The 14,397-nt window shown below is 52.0% G+C and overlaps 4 protein-coding genes across 4 annotated transcripts; all 4 read right to left on the bottom strand.

Moving 5' to 3' along the window:
- Window positions 1-1,275: 1,275 nt before the first annotated feature.
- Window positions 1,276-1,584, bottom strand: LOC311162308 (feather beta keratin-like; the record flags this gene model as incomplete). The annotated part of the gene is made up of 1 exon (XM_084220589.1): window positions 1,276-1,584. The coding sequence occupies one exon, from the start codon at window positions 1,582-1,584 to the stop codon at window positions 1,276-1,278; it is 309 nt and encodes a 102-aa protein (XP_084076715.1).
- Window positions 1,585-4,248: 2,664 nt separating this feature from the next.
- Window positions 4,249-7,524, bottom strand: LOC311162288 (feather beta keratin-like; the record flags this gene model as incomplete). Its single annotated transcript, XM_084220567.1, has 2 exons — window positions 4,249-4,323; window positions 7,261-7,524. The coding sequence occupies 2 exons, from the start codon at window positions 7,522-7,524 to the stop codon at window positions 4,249-4,251; spliced, it is 339 nt and encodes a 112-aa protein (XP_084076693.1).
- Window positions 7,525-10,219: 2,695 nt separating this feature from the next.
- Window positions 10,220-10,528, bottom strand: LOC311162317 (feather beta keratin-like; the record flags this gene model as incomplete). The annotated part of the gene is made up of 1 exon (XM_084220601.1): window positions 10,220-10,528. The coding sequence occupies one exon, from the start codon at window positions 10,526-10,528 to the stop codon at window positions 10,220-10,222; it is 309 nt and encodes a 102-aa protein (XP_084076727.1).
- Window positions 10,529-13,351: 2,823 nt separating this feature from the next.
- Window positions 13,352-13,684, bottom strand: LOC311157075 (feather beta keratin-like; the record flags this gene model as incomplete). The annotated part of the gene is made up of 1 exon (XM_084211474.1): window positions 13,352-13,684. One exon carries the CDS (start codon window positions 13,682-13,684, stop codon window positions 13,352-13,354), a length of 333 nt encoding a protein of 110 aa, XP_084067600.1.
- Window positions 13,685-14,397: the final 713 nt, after the last annotated feature.

The following is a 14,397-nucleotide window of genomic DNA, read 5'->3' as shown; positions in this document are numbered from 1 at the left end:
AGCTGTTCCACCAGTCAGAATGACTTCGAGACTAAGGGTTAAAGGAATCTCCCAAAGTTCATGTAAGGGAAATGAGGAGTTGTGCATCTGGACAGGAACTGCATTTGGCCCTTGATAATGTTGTGGGCTCAGAGTCTGAAAAGTGACTTTTCTGAGCAGGACCCTGTGGTGCTGGTGGAGAATAGAGAGATCTGAAGGTTGCAGTGGGGAATGATGTCAATCCGCATCACCCGTGTCCAAGACAGATTTCAGAAACTTTTCAACATGAAATCCTGAGTGGTAGCCCTTTGTTTCTTTAGAGCACTGGACAGATCCTGTGAGGAATGATGTGGACAGTTCTTGCCTTGCAGAGGTAAAGAAGCACAAGTGGGTATTAGATGAAGACCCGTTGAGGGCCACCAGGTAGTGCAAGGGTTGGTGAAGCTTTTCCAGAGGAGAGACAGAGAGAGGTGGGATTCTCAGGAGACAAGGCTGGGCAGGGATGTGTCACCAGTGTGTGGGAGCCCAGCTGTCCTCAACACTGCACACAGGAAAGTAAAGAAGGCATGTGCACAGGGCAAAAGAGATGGGCAAAGAAAGGAAGAATTCCATGGAGAAAGAAAGGAAGAATTTTTCAGTGTGTGGGTGGTCAAAGAGTGTAAGAGGCAATGGAGTGCCTCTTCTTGAAGGTCCAAAACTGAACTGGCCATAATCCTGGAAATCCTGCTCCTGCTGGGCCTGCTTCAGCAGAGGGGCAGGAAGCATTTTTACTCTGGAGTTCCTGCCCAGGTGCGTCATGTAATTCTGCTGTGAACAGGGAGGACTCAAGAGTGCTGCTGGGAAGAGAATTTCTCCAGTGTATGCTGGTGTAAAGTGACTTTGTCAGAACGGTGCCCAGGAGAGAATTGTTGTGTCAAAGCTTTTAGTAAATGAGGTGACGGCCTTGTGTCATGTACCATCCCCTCTCCCCTGATTCCCATGTCAGTGTTGCTTGTTCCTGGGGGGAACATATTTGCGAAGAAATGTTCATTGCTCCCTTTCCATGCCACAAAATAGTTGAGTGCTGGCATTGTACAGGGTGAGGCAGTGATATCTTTGGAATTCAAAAAATAACAGGAAGCAACTCAGGTTGTGATGCAGGAGAACTTTATTGAATCAAAATAAGGATGAGAAGGAAGAAGCTGAAGGCATCAGGTGTGAGGTGGAAGTAGAGAGGCCATGAGCCAAGGTGCTTTGCTTGCAGGAGCTGTTGCCAGATCCCAGAGCTGGTGGTGTCAGGGGTGGTGCTGAGAGCCCTTAGCAGATGTAGCCGCCCCTTCTGCCATAGCAGCCCAGGCCTCCCAGGCCGTAGCCAAGGCCAAAGCCAAATCCACCAGAGATGGGCTGTCCCTGGGCATTGAGCTCAGTGCCCAGAGCAGCGGAGGAGGTGGATCCGACGGCGGTGTTCTGGGGGAAGGAGGTCATGATGGGTCCTGGCAGGGTGACCAGCACAGGGGAAGGGTTGATGATGACGCGGGAATCCTGGCATTGCAGGGCACAGGGCTCGTTGCAGCTGTTGGCCAGCGGGGTGGGTCCGCAGGGACTGCAGCGGTTGTAGCAGGCCATGGGTGTGGAGGGGTCCTGAAAGAGAGAGGGGGATGAGGCAGAACAGAGCTGTGGATGTGCTAGGGGGAGAATATCAGAAGTGTGTTGGAGTGTGGAGGCTTTTGTGGGTCTGTAGGGAGGCGTGAGGGCTGCTGAGGCTGGAGCGGAGCTGGTTGGAAGAGAGGGATCGGAGGTGCAGGAGCAGGAGGGTCAGGGGCTTGAGGCTCACCTGTTTGTCAGCACAGGAGCAGAAGGGCTCAAGAGAAGGATGTGAGGGAGAGAGGCACTGGACTGGCTTTTATGCTGGTCCTGGAGGGACGGGACAGCATTGGCCCCAGGCCCTGGGGCACTTTGTGGGCTGCAGCTCTTGGCCTGCTCAGAATGCTGAGTCATGAAGTGGTGTACGGTTTCCTTCCCGCAACTCAGCAGCTTCATGTCTTGCTCTTGAGACCGTGTCCATCTGACCTTGGCGGCAGCTTTAAATTGAGAGTGATTATTTGGGAGCATCGGCATGGAAGTTGTGTGTCAGAGAAACCAAAATATACACTACAAAACTCTAAGAAAAATAGGAGTGTCATCAGTGAGGTCCTTCTGTGGCAGCTGTGTGGTTTTGTTTGTGGGTGTGCCTTGGCAAGGGGCTTCATTCCACCACAGCCATGTCAGGCTGGTGCGGCCTTTGCAGCTGTGCTGTGCATGAGGATTTGCCCCTTCCATCCCACTCATTCCTCCTTTACAGTGTGAGTATTTGGGACCAAAGGCTGGTGTTGATGGCACTTGTCAAAGGGGACTGAAGAGATGAGTAATACTGTGAAGAGTTGGGGTGTCATCTATGTGGTCAGCCTGTGGAACTCATGGTTTTTGGCTTTGTGGGTGTGTTGTGAAGAGACTAGAAAGACATATTGCACATATGTCAGTCTGGTCTGGGCTTTGCTTCTCTTTAGCTGGGAGTGCCTGGACTCTTCCATCCCATTCACTCCTTCCTCTCTTTGCCTCCACCTCTCCATGCCTGTCTATATGCCTGGCTTCTCATGTGGGTGATCAGAAAGTGATTTCTGTGATTTAGGGAGGCCTCCCATGCTCCCCAGAAATTTGTGTTGTCTCATTCATAGGGGTCACCTTTCCTGGGCCCAAGAAGGTCCCACAGTGGGGTCACAGAGCTGGGCTCCTACACAACGGAAAGGAAAATAGTGAAGGATAAAGAGAGCAAGACACACGAGGACCATGTGAAGTAACTGTGGATGTTCAGTGTGAGGGGCTGGGCTCAGAGGTTGTTAATCAGTGGCCCAAAGTCCAGATGGAGTAAGGCCTCAAGGGAAGCAGGTCAAGAGTTTTATCCATGAGGCCAGCCCTGTCCAACATCCTCAAGAAAGATCTGGGCAGTGGGACTGTTGTCCCCTCAGTGAGTTGGCAGCTGAATGGAGTGGCTGAGGCACCGCTTGGTTGTGCCACCAGTCAGAGCGAACTGGAGACTGAGGGTTAAAGGCATCTCCTGAATTTCTGTAGGGGAAAATGAGAAGTTCTGCATCTGGTCAGGAATGGTAATGGGCCCCAGATCATGCTGGGGGCAGATTGGGTAGATAGGAGCTCTGCAGAGCAGGACCCTGTGGTGCTGGTGCAGAACAAAGGGACCCCTGGGTTTCAATCAAGCCTCACTTTAGACGGTGTCACCAATGCTTTACTCTCACACAAAAGGATGTCACCGATGTTCAAGATAAGTTTCAGAAAATTCTTGGAAGAAACCCATAGACTCACAGAAGTAATTCCAATTCAGGGCCAGAAAGATTGTAAAGGGCCTGGAGGATCTTTCATAGAGGAGAGGCTGAGAAAGCTGGGACTCCCAGGAGACAGGCATGGGCAGGAGTGTCATCAGTGTGGGTAAATTCCTGCTGGCAGGGAATGACGTGAAGGAGCCTGGCTGTTCCCAGCAAAGTGCATGTCCAGGACAGAGGCACAAGGGCAAAAGGGGAAAGAGATGGAATTCCTTGGGCAAAGAAGGAAAGAATTTTTCAAAGTGAGGGTGGTCACAGAGGGGAAGAGGTGGTGGAGTCTCTGTGCTGGGTGATCTAAATCTGAGTTGTCCACGGGTGCTGGGAATCTTGCTCTTACTGTCTCTGCTTGAGCCGAGGAGATGAAGCACTTGCACTCCAGAGTTTGTGCCTAAGTGGATGTGTTATAGTTTCCCTTCTTTGCTAGAAGGGCTTGAGATTCCTGCTGGGAAGAGACTTTGTCCAGTGTGTGCTGGCATGGAGAGACTTAAGCAGAACCACTGATGAACTGGAGAGCATAGATGTGTCAAAGCCTTCGGTGTAGAAAGTGCTGGCTTTGGGTCCTGTTTTTGAAGGTTCCCCCTCAACCAATTTTCCTGTACAGGTCTTGGTTGTTACTGGTTGGGACATATTGCCAAACAAATGTGTTGTGCCGTTTTCGATCTACTCCAATGGCCTGTTCATTTCTGATGCTGTGCCTGGTAAGCATGTGAGGCAGAATTCAAAAAGGAGAGGAGGCATGTACGGATTTTGATGCAGCAGAAGTTTATTGAGGCAAATGATTGATGAGGGAAGATGAAGAAAGTGAGAGGAGCTTGTCTGATGTACAATGCAGGGTCATAGCAGCCGAGGTGCTTTGCTTGCAGGAGCTGTTGCCAGAGCCCAGAGCTGGTGGTGTCAGGGATGGTGCTGAGGGCCCTTAGCAGATGTAGCCGCCCCTCCTGCCATAGCAGCCCAGGCCTCCCAGGCCGTAGCCAAGGCCAAAGCCAAATCCACCAGAGATGGGCTGTCCCTGGGCATTGAGCTCAGTGCCCAGAGCAGCGGAGGAGGTGGATCCGACGGCGGTGTTCTGGGGGAAGGAGGTCATGATGGGTCCTGGCAGGGTGACCAGCACAGGGGAAGGGTTGATGATGACGCGGGAATCCTGGCATTGCAGGGCACAGGGCTCGTTGCAGCTGTTGGCCAGCGGGGTGGGTCCACAGGGACTGCAGCTGTTGTAGCAGGCCATGGGTGTGGAGGGGTCCTGAAAGAGAGGGGGGTGAGGCAGTACAGGGCTGTGGATGTGCAAGGGGGAGAATATCAGAAGAGTGTTGGAGTGTGGCGAGTCTTGTGGGGCTGTAGGGAGGTGTGAGGGCTGCTGAGGCTGGAGCGGAGCATGCTGGAAGAGAGGGATCAGGGGTGCAGGAGCAGGAGGATCAGGGGCTTGAGGCTCACCTGGTTGTCAGCACAGGAGCAGAAGGGCTCAAGTGAAGGATGTGAGGGAGAGAGGCTCTGGGCTGGCTTTTATGCTGGTTCTGGAGGGGCGGGACAGCATTGGCCCCAGGCCCTGGGGCACTTTGTGGGCTGCAGCTCTTGGCCTGCTCAGAATGCTGAGTCATGAAGTGGTGTACGGTTTCCTTTCCACAACTCAGCAACTTCATGTCTTGCTCTTGAGACCATGTCCATCTGACCTTGGCGGCAGCTTTAAATTGAGAGTGACTATTTGGGAGCATCGGCATGGAAGTTGTGTGTCAGAGAAACCAAAATATACACTACAAAACTCTAAGAAAAATAGGAGTGTCATCAGTGAGGTCCTTCTGTGGCAGCTGTGTGGTTTTGTTTGTGGGTGTGCCTTGGCAAGGGGCTTCATTCCACCACAGCCATGTCAGGCTGGTGCGGCCATGCAGCTGTGCTGTGCATGAGGATTTGCCCCTTCCATCCCACTCATTCCTTCTTTACAGTATGAGTATTTGGGACCAAAGGCTGGTGTTGATGGCACTTGTCAAAGGGGACCAAAGAGATGAGTAATACTTTGGAGAGCTGGGGCGTCATCTACGTGGTCAGCCTGTGGAACTCATGGTTTTGGCTTTGTGGGTGTGTTGTGAAGAGGGGTCCGAAAGTATTGCAGATATGTCAGTCTGGTCTGGGCTTTGCTTCTCTTTAGCTGTGAGCGCCTGGACCCTTCCATCCCATTCAGTCCTTCCTCTCTTTGCCTCCACCTCTCCAAGACTGTCTAATATGCCTGGCTTCTCATTTGGGTGATCAGAAAGTGATTTCTGTGATTTAGGGAGGCCTCCCATGCTCCCCAGAAATTTGTGTTGGCTCATTCAGAGTGCTCATCTTTCCTGGGCCCAAGAAGGTCTCACAGTGGGGTCACAGAGCTGGGCTCCTACACTATGGAACAGAAAGTGGTGAAGGATGAAGAGAGCAAGACACACGAGGACCATGTGAAGTAACTGCGGATGGTCAGTGTGAGGGGCTGGGCTCAGAGGTTGTTAATCAGTGGCCCAAAGTCCAGATGGAGCAAAGTCTCAAGGGAAGCAGGTCAAGAGTTTTATCCATGAGTCCAACCCTGTCCAACATCATTAAAAATTATGTGGGCCGTGGGACAGTTGTCCCCTCAGTGAGTTGGCAGCTGAATGGAGTGGCTGAGGCACTGCTTGGTTGTGCCACCAGTCAGAGCGAACTGGAGACTGAGGGTTAAAGGGATCTCCTGAATTTCTGTAGGGGAAAATGTGAAGTTCTGCATCTGGTCAGGAATGGTAATGGGCCCCAGATCACACTGGGGCTGATGGGGTGGGTAGGAGCTCTGCAGAGCAGGACCCTGTGGTGCTGGTGCAGAACAAAGGGACCCCAGGGTCTCAATCAAACCTCACTTTAGACGGTGTCACCAATGCTTTACTCTCACTCAAAGGGCTGTCACCAGTGTTCAAGATAAGTTTCAGAAAATTCTTGGAAGAAACCCATAGACTCACAGAAGTAATTCCAATTCAGGGCCAGAAAGATTGTAAAGGGCCTGGAGGATCTTTCATAGAGGACAGGCTGAGAAAGGTGGGACTCTCAGGACAGAAGGATGGACAGGGGTGTTATCAGTGTGTGCAAATTCCTGCTGGCCGGGAAAGACGTGAAGGAGCCAGGCTGTTGTCAGCAATGTGCATGTCCAGGACAGAGGCGAAAGGGCAAAAAGGGAAAGAGATGGAATTCCTTGGGCAAAGAAGGAAAGATTTTTTCAAAGTGAGAGTGGTCACAGAGGGGAAGAGGTGGTGGAGTCTCTGTGCTGGGTGATCTAAATCTGCACTGTCCATGGGTGCTGGGAATCCTGCTCTTGCTGACTCTCCTTGAGCAGGGGAGTTGAAACACTTGCACTCCAGAGTTTGTGCCTAAGTGGATGTGATATAGTTTCCCCTCTTTGCAGGAAAGGCTTGAGATTCCTGCTGGGAAGAGACTTTGTCCAGTATGTGCTGGCATGGAGAGACTTAAACAGAACCACTGATGAACTGGAGAGCATAGATGCGTCAAAGCCTTTGGTGTAGAAAGTCCTGGCTTTGTGTCTGGTTTTGGAAGGTTTCCCCTCAACCAATTTTCCTGTACAGGTCTTGGTTGTTACTGGCTGGGACATATTTCCAAACAAATGTGTTGTGCCATTTTCGATCTACTCCAATGGCCTGTTCATTTCTGGTGCTGTGCTTGGTGAGCATGTGAGGCAGAATTCAAAAAGGAGAGGAGGCACGTAAGGCTTTGATGCAGCAGAAGTTTATTGAGGCAAATGAATGATGAGGGAAGATGAAGAAATTGAATAGAGCTGGTCTGATGTGCAAGGCTGGCTCCCATCAGCCAAGGTGCTTTGCTTCCAGGGTCTGTTGCCAGAGCCCAGAGCTGGTGGTGTCAGGGATGGTGCTGAGGGCCCTTAGCAGATGTAGCCGCCCCTCCTGCCATAGCAGCCCAGGCCTCCCAGGCCGTAGCCAAGGCCAAAGCCAAATCCACCAGAGATGGGCTGTCCCTGGGCATTGAGCTCAGTGCCCAGAGCAGCGGAGGAGGTGGATCCGACGGCGGTGTTCTGGGGGAAGGAGGTCATGATGGGTCCTGGCAGGGTGACCAGCACAGGGGAAGGGTTGATGATGACGCGGGAATCCTGGCATTGCAGGGCACAGGGCTCGTTGCAGCTGTTGGCCAGCGGGGTGGGTCCACAGGGACTGCAGCGGTTGTAGCAGGCCATGGGTGTGATGTGGAGGGGTCCTGAAAGAGAGAAGGGTGAGACAGGGTAGAGGTACAGAGGTACAAGAGGTGAAGAATCAGGAAGATGGTGAGGGAGTGTGGAGGGTGTAGTGGGGCTGTGGGGCACCATGAGGATTGTGGAGCCTGGGCAGAGTGTGCTGGAGAGAGGGGCCAGGGTGAAGGTGCAAGAGGATCAGGGGCTTGAGGCTCACCTGGTTTTGGGCAGGAACAGCAGCAGAAGACTTCAGGAGCAGTGATTGAGGGAGTGGGGCTCTGGGCTGGCTTTTATGCTCGTCCTGGATGGGTGGGGTAAACCTGCCCTCCATCCTGAGCTATTTTGGAACCTGCAAGTCTTGGCTAGCCAAGCCTAGTGCGTCATAAGGTGGGGAGTGTTTTCCTTCCCAAACTCTGCAATGTCATGTCCTGCTCTTGAGTCCGTGTCCATGTGTCCTTGGTGCGCACTTTAATGTATGAGTTTAAGAGACCAACGTTTGGTGGTGATGATGTTTTTCAGGAAAGGCTGAAGCCATGACCAAAGCTTTGGACAGTGGGGTGTCATCAGTGAGGTCACTGTGTGTGTTGTTCTTTTTTGGTGTCTTGAGTAGAGGTGCATCATTCCCCCCGCAGCCACATCAGGCGGATCTGGGCTTTGCAGCTCTTTTGGGCATAAGGAGTCTCCCCTTCCATTACATTCTCTCCCTCCCTCCCTACCATGTTTCCAAGTTTCTAAACCTGTCCATATGCCATGATTTATCCACAGGAAATGGGCTGGCTCTCTAATTTAGCCTCCCATGCTCCTGAAATTCTTGTGTTGATTCGTCGTAGCTGGTGAAAGATAAGAAGGACAAGACATGTGAGGAGCACTTGAAGGAATTGGAGATGTTGAATTTCCAGAAAAAGGGAGTTACTTTGTTACTCTCTAGAGGCACCTGAATGGAAATCATGACATCAGTTTTGCCTGTTGCAGCTGTGCAAATGATGGGGAGGTGGGGAGTGTTTTCCTTCCAGCAGCTGTACAACTCCATGCCCTATCATTGACTCTTTGTCCATCTGACCTAGGCAGCAGCTTTTAAGTAAGAGTTGTTATTTGGGAAGATTTGCTGGGAATGTGTCAGGGAAACCAGAATATCCAAGAATACCTAGAAATAATACGGGTGTCATCAGTGAGGTCATTCTGTGGCACCTGTGTGGTTTAGTTTGTGGGTGTGTTGTGAAGAGGGGCCCTCTCTACCCTGCCAGGCTGCTCTGCACTTTGCAGCTGTGCTGGGCATCAGCACCCACCCCTTGCAGTGCATTTACTCCCTCTGACTTTGCTAATGGCTTTCCAGGGTCCTTGTTCCTGCAGACAAAGATGGAACAATTTTGTAGTTCTGTGAAGCACTGCCAAGACCAGGTCAGACAAGAACATTTAGGGTAGACATTTGCATTAATTTTGGGAGGCAAAATCAGAAATTAATGACCTGTTAGCTACAGAGAAGAACGGCTAACTGGGGAATATGAGAGAGACATGGCTGGTGTTAACCTCCATCTTTCACCTGGGATATTTACTGTGTCTCCTACGGCATCATCCCAGACTATCCCAGAATGGACAGGCTGTGTAAATGGTCAGTGAAGTGAACTGCTGGATTTTTATCATATATAATATTCTGGGCAAGATCTGAAGTCCAGGTGAAGTCAAGTCACACGGGAAGTAGTTCAAGAGTTGTGTCCATGGAGCCAACGCTGTTCAACATCCTCAACCCTTAAGTGGGTTGGTGTGAGCACTTCTGGGCTCCCCAGCAGAAGAACCCCATGGACTTACTGGAACAAAACCAGTACAAGGCCACCAAGACAATCTAAGGGCTCTTTGACAGAGGACTGAGATACCTGGGACTCCCAGGAGACAAGGATGGCCTGGGGTGTTTGCAAATCCCTGATGGCATGGAATGAAGTTGAGGGAGCCTAGCTGATCTCAGCAGTGCTTCCATGAAGGAAAAGAGGGCGAGGGCAGAAGGGAAAACAGACTGAATTTCCCTGGCAAAGAAAGAATTATTCATTGTGAAGGTAGTCAGAGAGGGGAAGAGGCAATGGAGTCTGTGTCCTTGGCAATCCAATCCTGACCTGTCCATAGTTCTGGAAAGGCTGCTCGTGCTTGGGCAAGAGGTTTTCCCAGGGCTCCTGCCCAAGTGGATGCTGTTGTTTTTCTGTTTGCAGTGAGGATTTGAGAGTCCTGCTGGGAAGGGAACTTGTCAAGTGTGTGCTAACATGGAGTGGCTTTGCCAGGGCCATGCACCGTAGAGCATGGATCTGTCAAACCTGTGGTGTTATCAGGTGATAGGCTTGTCTTATATTCTGAAAATTCATACCCCTCCTCCCTTACCCCCTTCTCTCTTGTGTGTCTTGGTTGGTACAGGTGGTGACATCTTTGCTAAGAAAGATGTTTTGCCCCTTTTCCATCTACCCCAATGGCTTGGTCACTTGTGACACTGTACTGAGTAAGGAGGCGAGACCACTGCGATTCAAACACAAAAGGAGGCATATCAGGCTTTGATGCAACAGAACTTTATTGAGGCAACAAAACATAAGAGAAAGGAGAAAGAGATTCAAGGGAGCGGGTTGGCCAAGGAAGGAGGGCAAACACCAGTGACGGTGCTTTGCTTGCAAGAGCTGCTGCCAGAGCCCAGAGCTGGGGGTGTCAGGGGTGGTGCTGAGGGCCCTTAGCAGATGTAGCCGCCCCTCCTGCCATAGCAGCCCAGGCCTCCCAGGCCGTAGCCAAGGCCAAAGCCAAATCCACCAGAGATGGGCTGTCCCTGGGCATTGAGCTCAGTGCCCAGAGCAGCGGAGGAGGTGGATCCGACGGCGGTGTTCTGGGGGAAGGAGGTCATGATGGGTCCTGGCAGGGTGATCAGCACAGGGGAAGGGTCAATGATGACACTGGAGTTCTGGCATTGCAGGGCACAGGGCTCGTTGCAGCTGTTGGCCAGTGGGGTGGGTCCACAGGGACTGCAGATGTTGTTGCAGGCCATGGGTGTGGTGTGGAGGGTGCCTGGAAGAGAAGGGGGTGAGGAAGGGCAGGGGTGGTGGAGTGCGAGGGGTGGTGTGTCAGGAGGGCAAAGGAGGCAAGAGAGTGTGGAGGGTGCTCTGGGTCTTTGGGGAGGTGTGAGGACTGCTGAGGCTGGAGGTACAGCCTGCTGGAAGAGCTGGGCCATGGGGAAGGAAGGAGGGTCGGGGGCTCAAGGCTCACCTGGTTGTTGTTACCGGAGCAGAAGGCGTCAGAAGTGTGTGAGGGAGAGAGGCTCTGGGCCGGCTTTTATGCAGGTCCTGGAGGGGTGGGACAGCCTTGTCCCATGGCCTTGGGGCATTTGGCAGCTCTTGGGTGGCCCGGCCTGGTGAGTCATGATGTGAGCAGTGTTTTCCTTCCCCCAACTCTGCAATGTCATGTCCTGCCCTTGAGTCCGTGTTCATCTGACCTTGGCGGCAGCTTTAAAGTGACAGTTTTTATTTTGGGAGGATTTGCATTTCAGATGTGTGTCCAAGAATGAAGAATAGATGACAATAACTTAGAGGTGTCATCAGAGTCCCCACCATATTGCTCTCGTGTGGTTTGGTTTGTGGGTGTGCTGTGCAAAGGGGCCCCATTTCATTACAGCCCTGTCTGGATGATCTGGTCTTTGCAGCTGTGCCTTGCGTGAGGAGCTGACCTTTCCATCACAGTCATTCTTCCTCACATCACCACTGGTCACCAAACCTGTCTTTTGGACTTGCCTTTCTCCTTGGTTCTGCTCCGACTTTGCCACCCTGGTGTTACAGTGGTTCTTCTGTGCTGGGACACGCTCTAGACAGAGCTGCTGAGGGATCTGCAGAGCAAGATTTTGAGTAGTAGTTTTGGGATCTGCAGGTTTTTAGATGCAGACAAGGCAGCCAAAGGAGAAATCGTCTCCCTTTCTTCAGTTGTGTGAAAGGACTTTTTGGTAAGACTATTGTTGCTCTTTCCTGCCTTTTAGCAAGTGATGGGACAAGTGGAAATGGCCTCAAGTTACTAAACCTGGAGTTGTCAAAGGTCATGGGCAGCCTTGTTGAGCTGTCCTTCCTTGAGCAGGTTGAGTTGCACTCCATGTTCTCCTACACAAACTGAGAGTGATGGGACAAGAGGAAATGTCTTCCCTGTGCGAGAGGGTAGAGTTAGATGGGATATTGTGAAGAAATTCTTCCCTGCGTGGGTGATGAGGGCCTGGCACAGGTCACCCAGTGAAGCTGTGACTGCCCCAAGCCTGGTAATGATCAAGGCCAGGTTGGCCAGGGCTTTGAGCAGCCTGGGATAGTCCAAGGTGCCTTTGTCCACTGCAGGGGATTTAGACAAGAGAATCTTCAAGGTCGTTTCCAAAGAAAACCATTCTACAATGAGTCTTTGGTCACCTGCAAGAGGTTCCTTGAGCACTACTGATTCCCTATGCTGTGATTCTGCTTCCTGGGACGGGCACAGCGTCCTTCTAAGGGAGAAAGTTCTTACCTGGAAGCAAGATTCAATCCCTCCTAATCCAGTGAGGATGGCCAATAGCACACCTGTGTGTGGCACTGAATAGATCCGCCTAAGGGCTCTGAGGGAGCTGGTGAAAGTGCTCCCAAGGCACTTGCTATCTTTTGCCAGCTCTCCTGGCTAACCAGAGACGTCCCAGTTGATGTAGGCTTGAAAATGGGACTCTTCCCTAGAAGAAGGGCCAAAAGAAGGGTCTGGGCAACTCCAGGCCTGTCAGTCTGAGTCCGGTTCTGCAGAAGCTGCTGGAGCAGATCATCTTGAGAGTATTTAATGGTCCCTGCAGGACCACCAGGTGATCACGCCCAGCCAACCTGGCTTCAGCAAAATTAGGTCCTGCTTGACCAACCTCATCACCTGAGGTGTCAATGTGACAGTGAGGAAAAGAGTGTGGATGCTTTTTACTTGGAATTTAGTAAAGACCTAAATTTCCAGGCTTGGGAAGGAGTGACCAGGAATCTGCCAGTGGGAAAAGGATCTGGGGGTGCTGGTTGACAGTAGCTGAACATGATCCACTGTGTTCCCAGGTGGTCATGAAAACGAGAGGCATCCTGGCTTGTATTACCTGTAGTGGGGTCAGCAGGACCACTGCAGTGACTGTCCCACTGTATTGGGTGCTGGTGAAGCCACAGCCTGAATCTGAGTTCAGTGTTAGGACCCTCACAGCAAGAAAGACATTGAGGAGCTTGGGGATGTCCAAAGAAGGACAACGATGTCGGTAAAGAATCTACAGAACCATTTTTGTGAGGGACAGCTGAGGAAAGGGTGGTTGCTTTGTCTGGGGATCAGGCTGGCTTGAACTAATGGATTTCCCTGTGTTCCTTGTGCAGTCCTGGATTCCAATTCTGGAATGTTCAGAAAAGAGTTGGGGGAGGAAGAGTTGGACACATGTAAGCTGCCATCGGGAGGTTTTGTTAGCGATTTGGGCACAAGTGCATTGGTGTGTCCAAGGCTTTGGGAAAAGGAAGGGCCTGTGCTGCATTCCAGAAAGCCAGTGGATGGTTCTGCTGTTGACAAACATCCCAGGACAGGTCTTGTGGCAATTTTACTGCACACACCAATGGGCTGTTGACCCTTAACTTTAAGCTAGGTGAAGTTTCAAGAGCCATGGTAGAATAAAGGAGGAAGAGACGTGTGAGGCTCTATTCCAGGAAAACTTTATTGAGGCAAAAGAATGACAAGGCAGGAGAAATAAGTGGGAAGGGATGTGGTGTGAGGTGCAGTAGGGTGACCACCAGCTGAAGTGCTTTGCAGGAGGTGTCGCTGCAGCACCCAGGTGGTGTTGTCAGGGGTGGTACTGATGTGCTGAGGGTCCTTAGCAGATGTAGCTGCCCCTCCTGCCATAGCAGCCCAGGCCTCCCAGCCCGTAGCCAAATCCACGGCCATAGCCAAGGCCGTAACCAAATCCAAATCCACCAGAGATGGGCTGTCCCTGGGCATTGAGCTCAGTGCCCAGAGCAGCGGAGGAGGTGGATCCGACGGCGGTGTTCTGGGGGAAGGAGGTCATGATGGGTCCTGGCAGGGTGACCAGCACAGGGGAAGGGTCAATGATGACACTGGAGTTCTGGCATTGCAGGGCACAGGGCTCATTGCAGCTGTTGGCCAGCGGGGTGGGTCCGCAGGGACTGCAGAGGCTGTTGCAGGCCATGGGTGTGATGTGGAGGGTGCCTGGAAGAGAGGGGTGTGAGGCAGGGTAGAGGCATGGGGGTGGAAAGGGTAGCGATGCAGGATGGTGAGGGAGTGTGGAGGGTGTTGTGGGTCTGTGGGGAGGCATGCGGGCTGTTGGGGCTGGGGCTGAGCGTGCTGGAAAAGACGGGCCGGGAGGACAGCAGGGTCAGGGGATTGAGGCTCACCTGGTTGTTGGCAGGAGGAGAAGGCTTCAGGAGAAGTGTGTGAGGGAGAAAGGCTCTGGGCTGGCTTTTATGCTGGTCCTGGAGGGGTGGGACAGCCTTGTCCCATGGCCTTGGGGCGTTTTTGGGCCAGCAGCTCTTGCTTGGCCCAGCCTGGTGTGTCATGAGGTGGAGAGTGTTTTCCTTTATGCAATTCTGCATTTCCATGTCCTGCTCTTGAGGCTGTGTCCATCTGACCTTGGCGGCAGCTTTAGAGTGAGAGTTGGTGTTTGGGAGGATGTGTTTGTTCAGTGTGTGTCAGGGAGGGCTGAATAAACAACCAGAGCCCAGGAGAGGTGTGATGTCATCAGTGAGGTGATTTTGTGGGATTTTTTGCTGCGCTTCGTCGGTGCCTTGTGAAGACTGGACTCATCCCTTTGTGTCTTGAATGAGATCAAGAAAAAGAAACTGGAACACCAGGTACAGGTCAGGATGGATTTCCTTCATTTTTATGGACCATTTGGATTTCGGA

The sequence above is a fragment of the Fringilla coelebs genome (assembly GCF_963513975.1).
Source record: "Fringilla coelebs genome assembly, chromosome: 1".
In the NCBI taxonomy this organism is placed as follows: Eukaryota; Metazoa; Chordata; class Aves; order Passeriformes; family Fringillidae; genus Fringilla; species Fringilla coelebs.
Note: the sequence above shows the minus strand (reverse complement) of the source record. Positions and strands in the feature narration are given on the sequence as shown.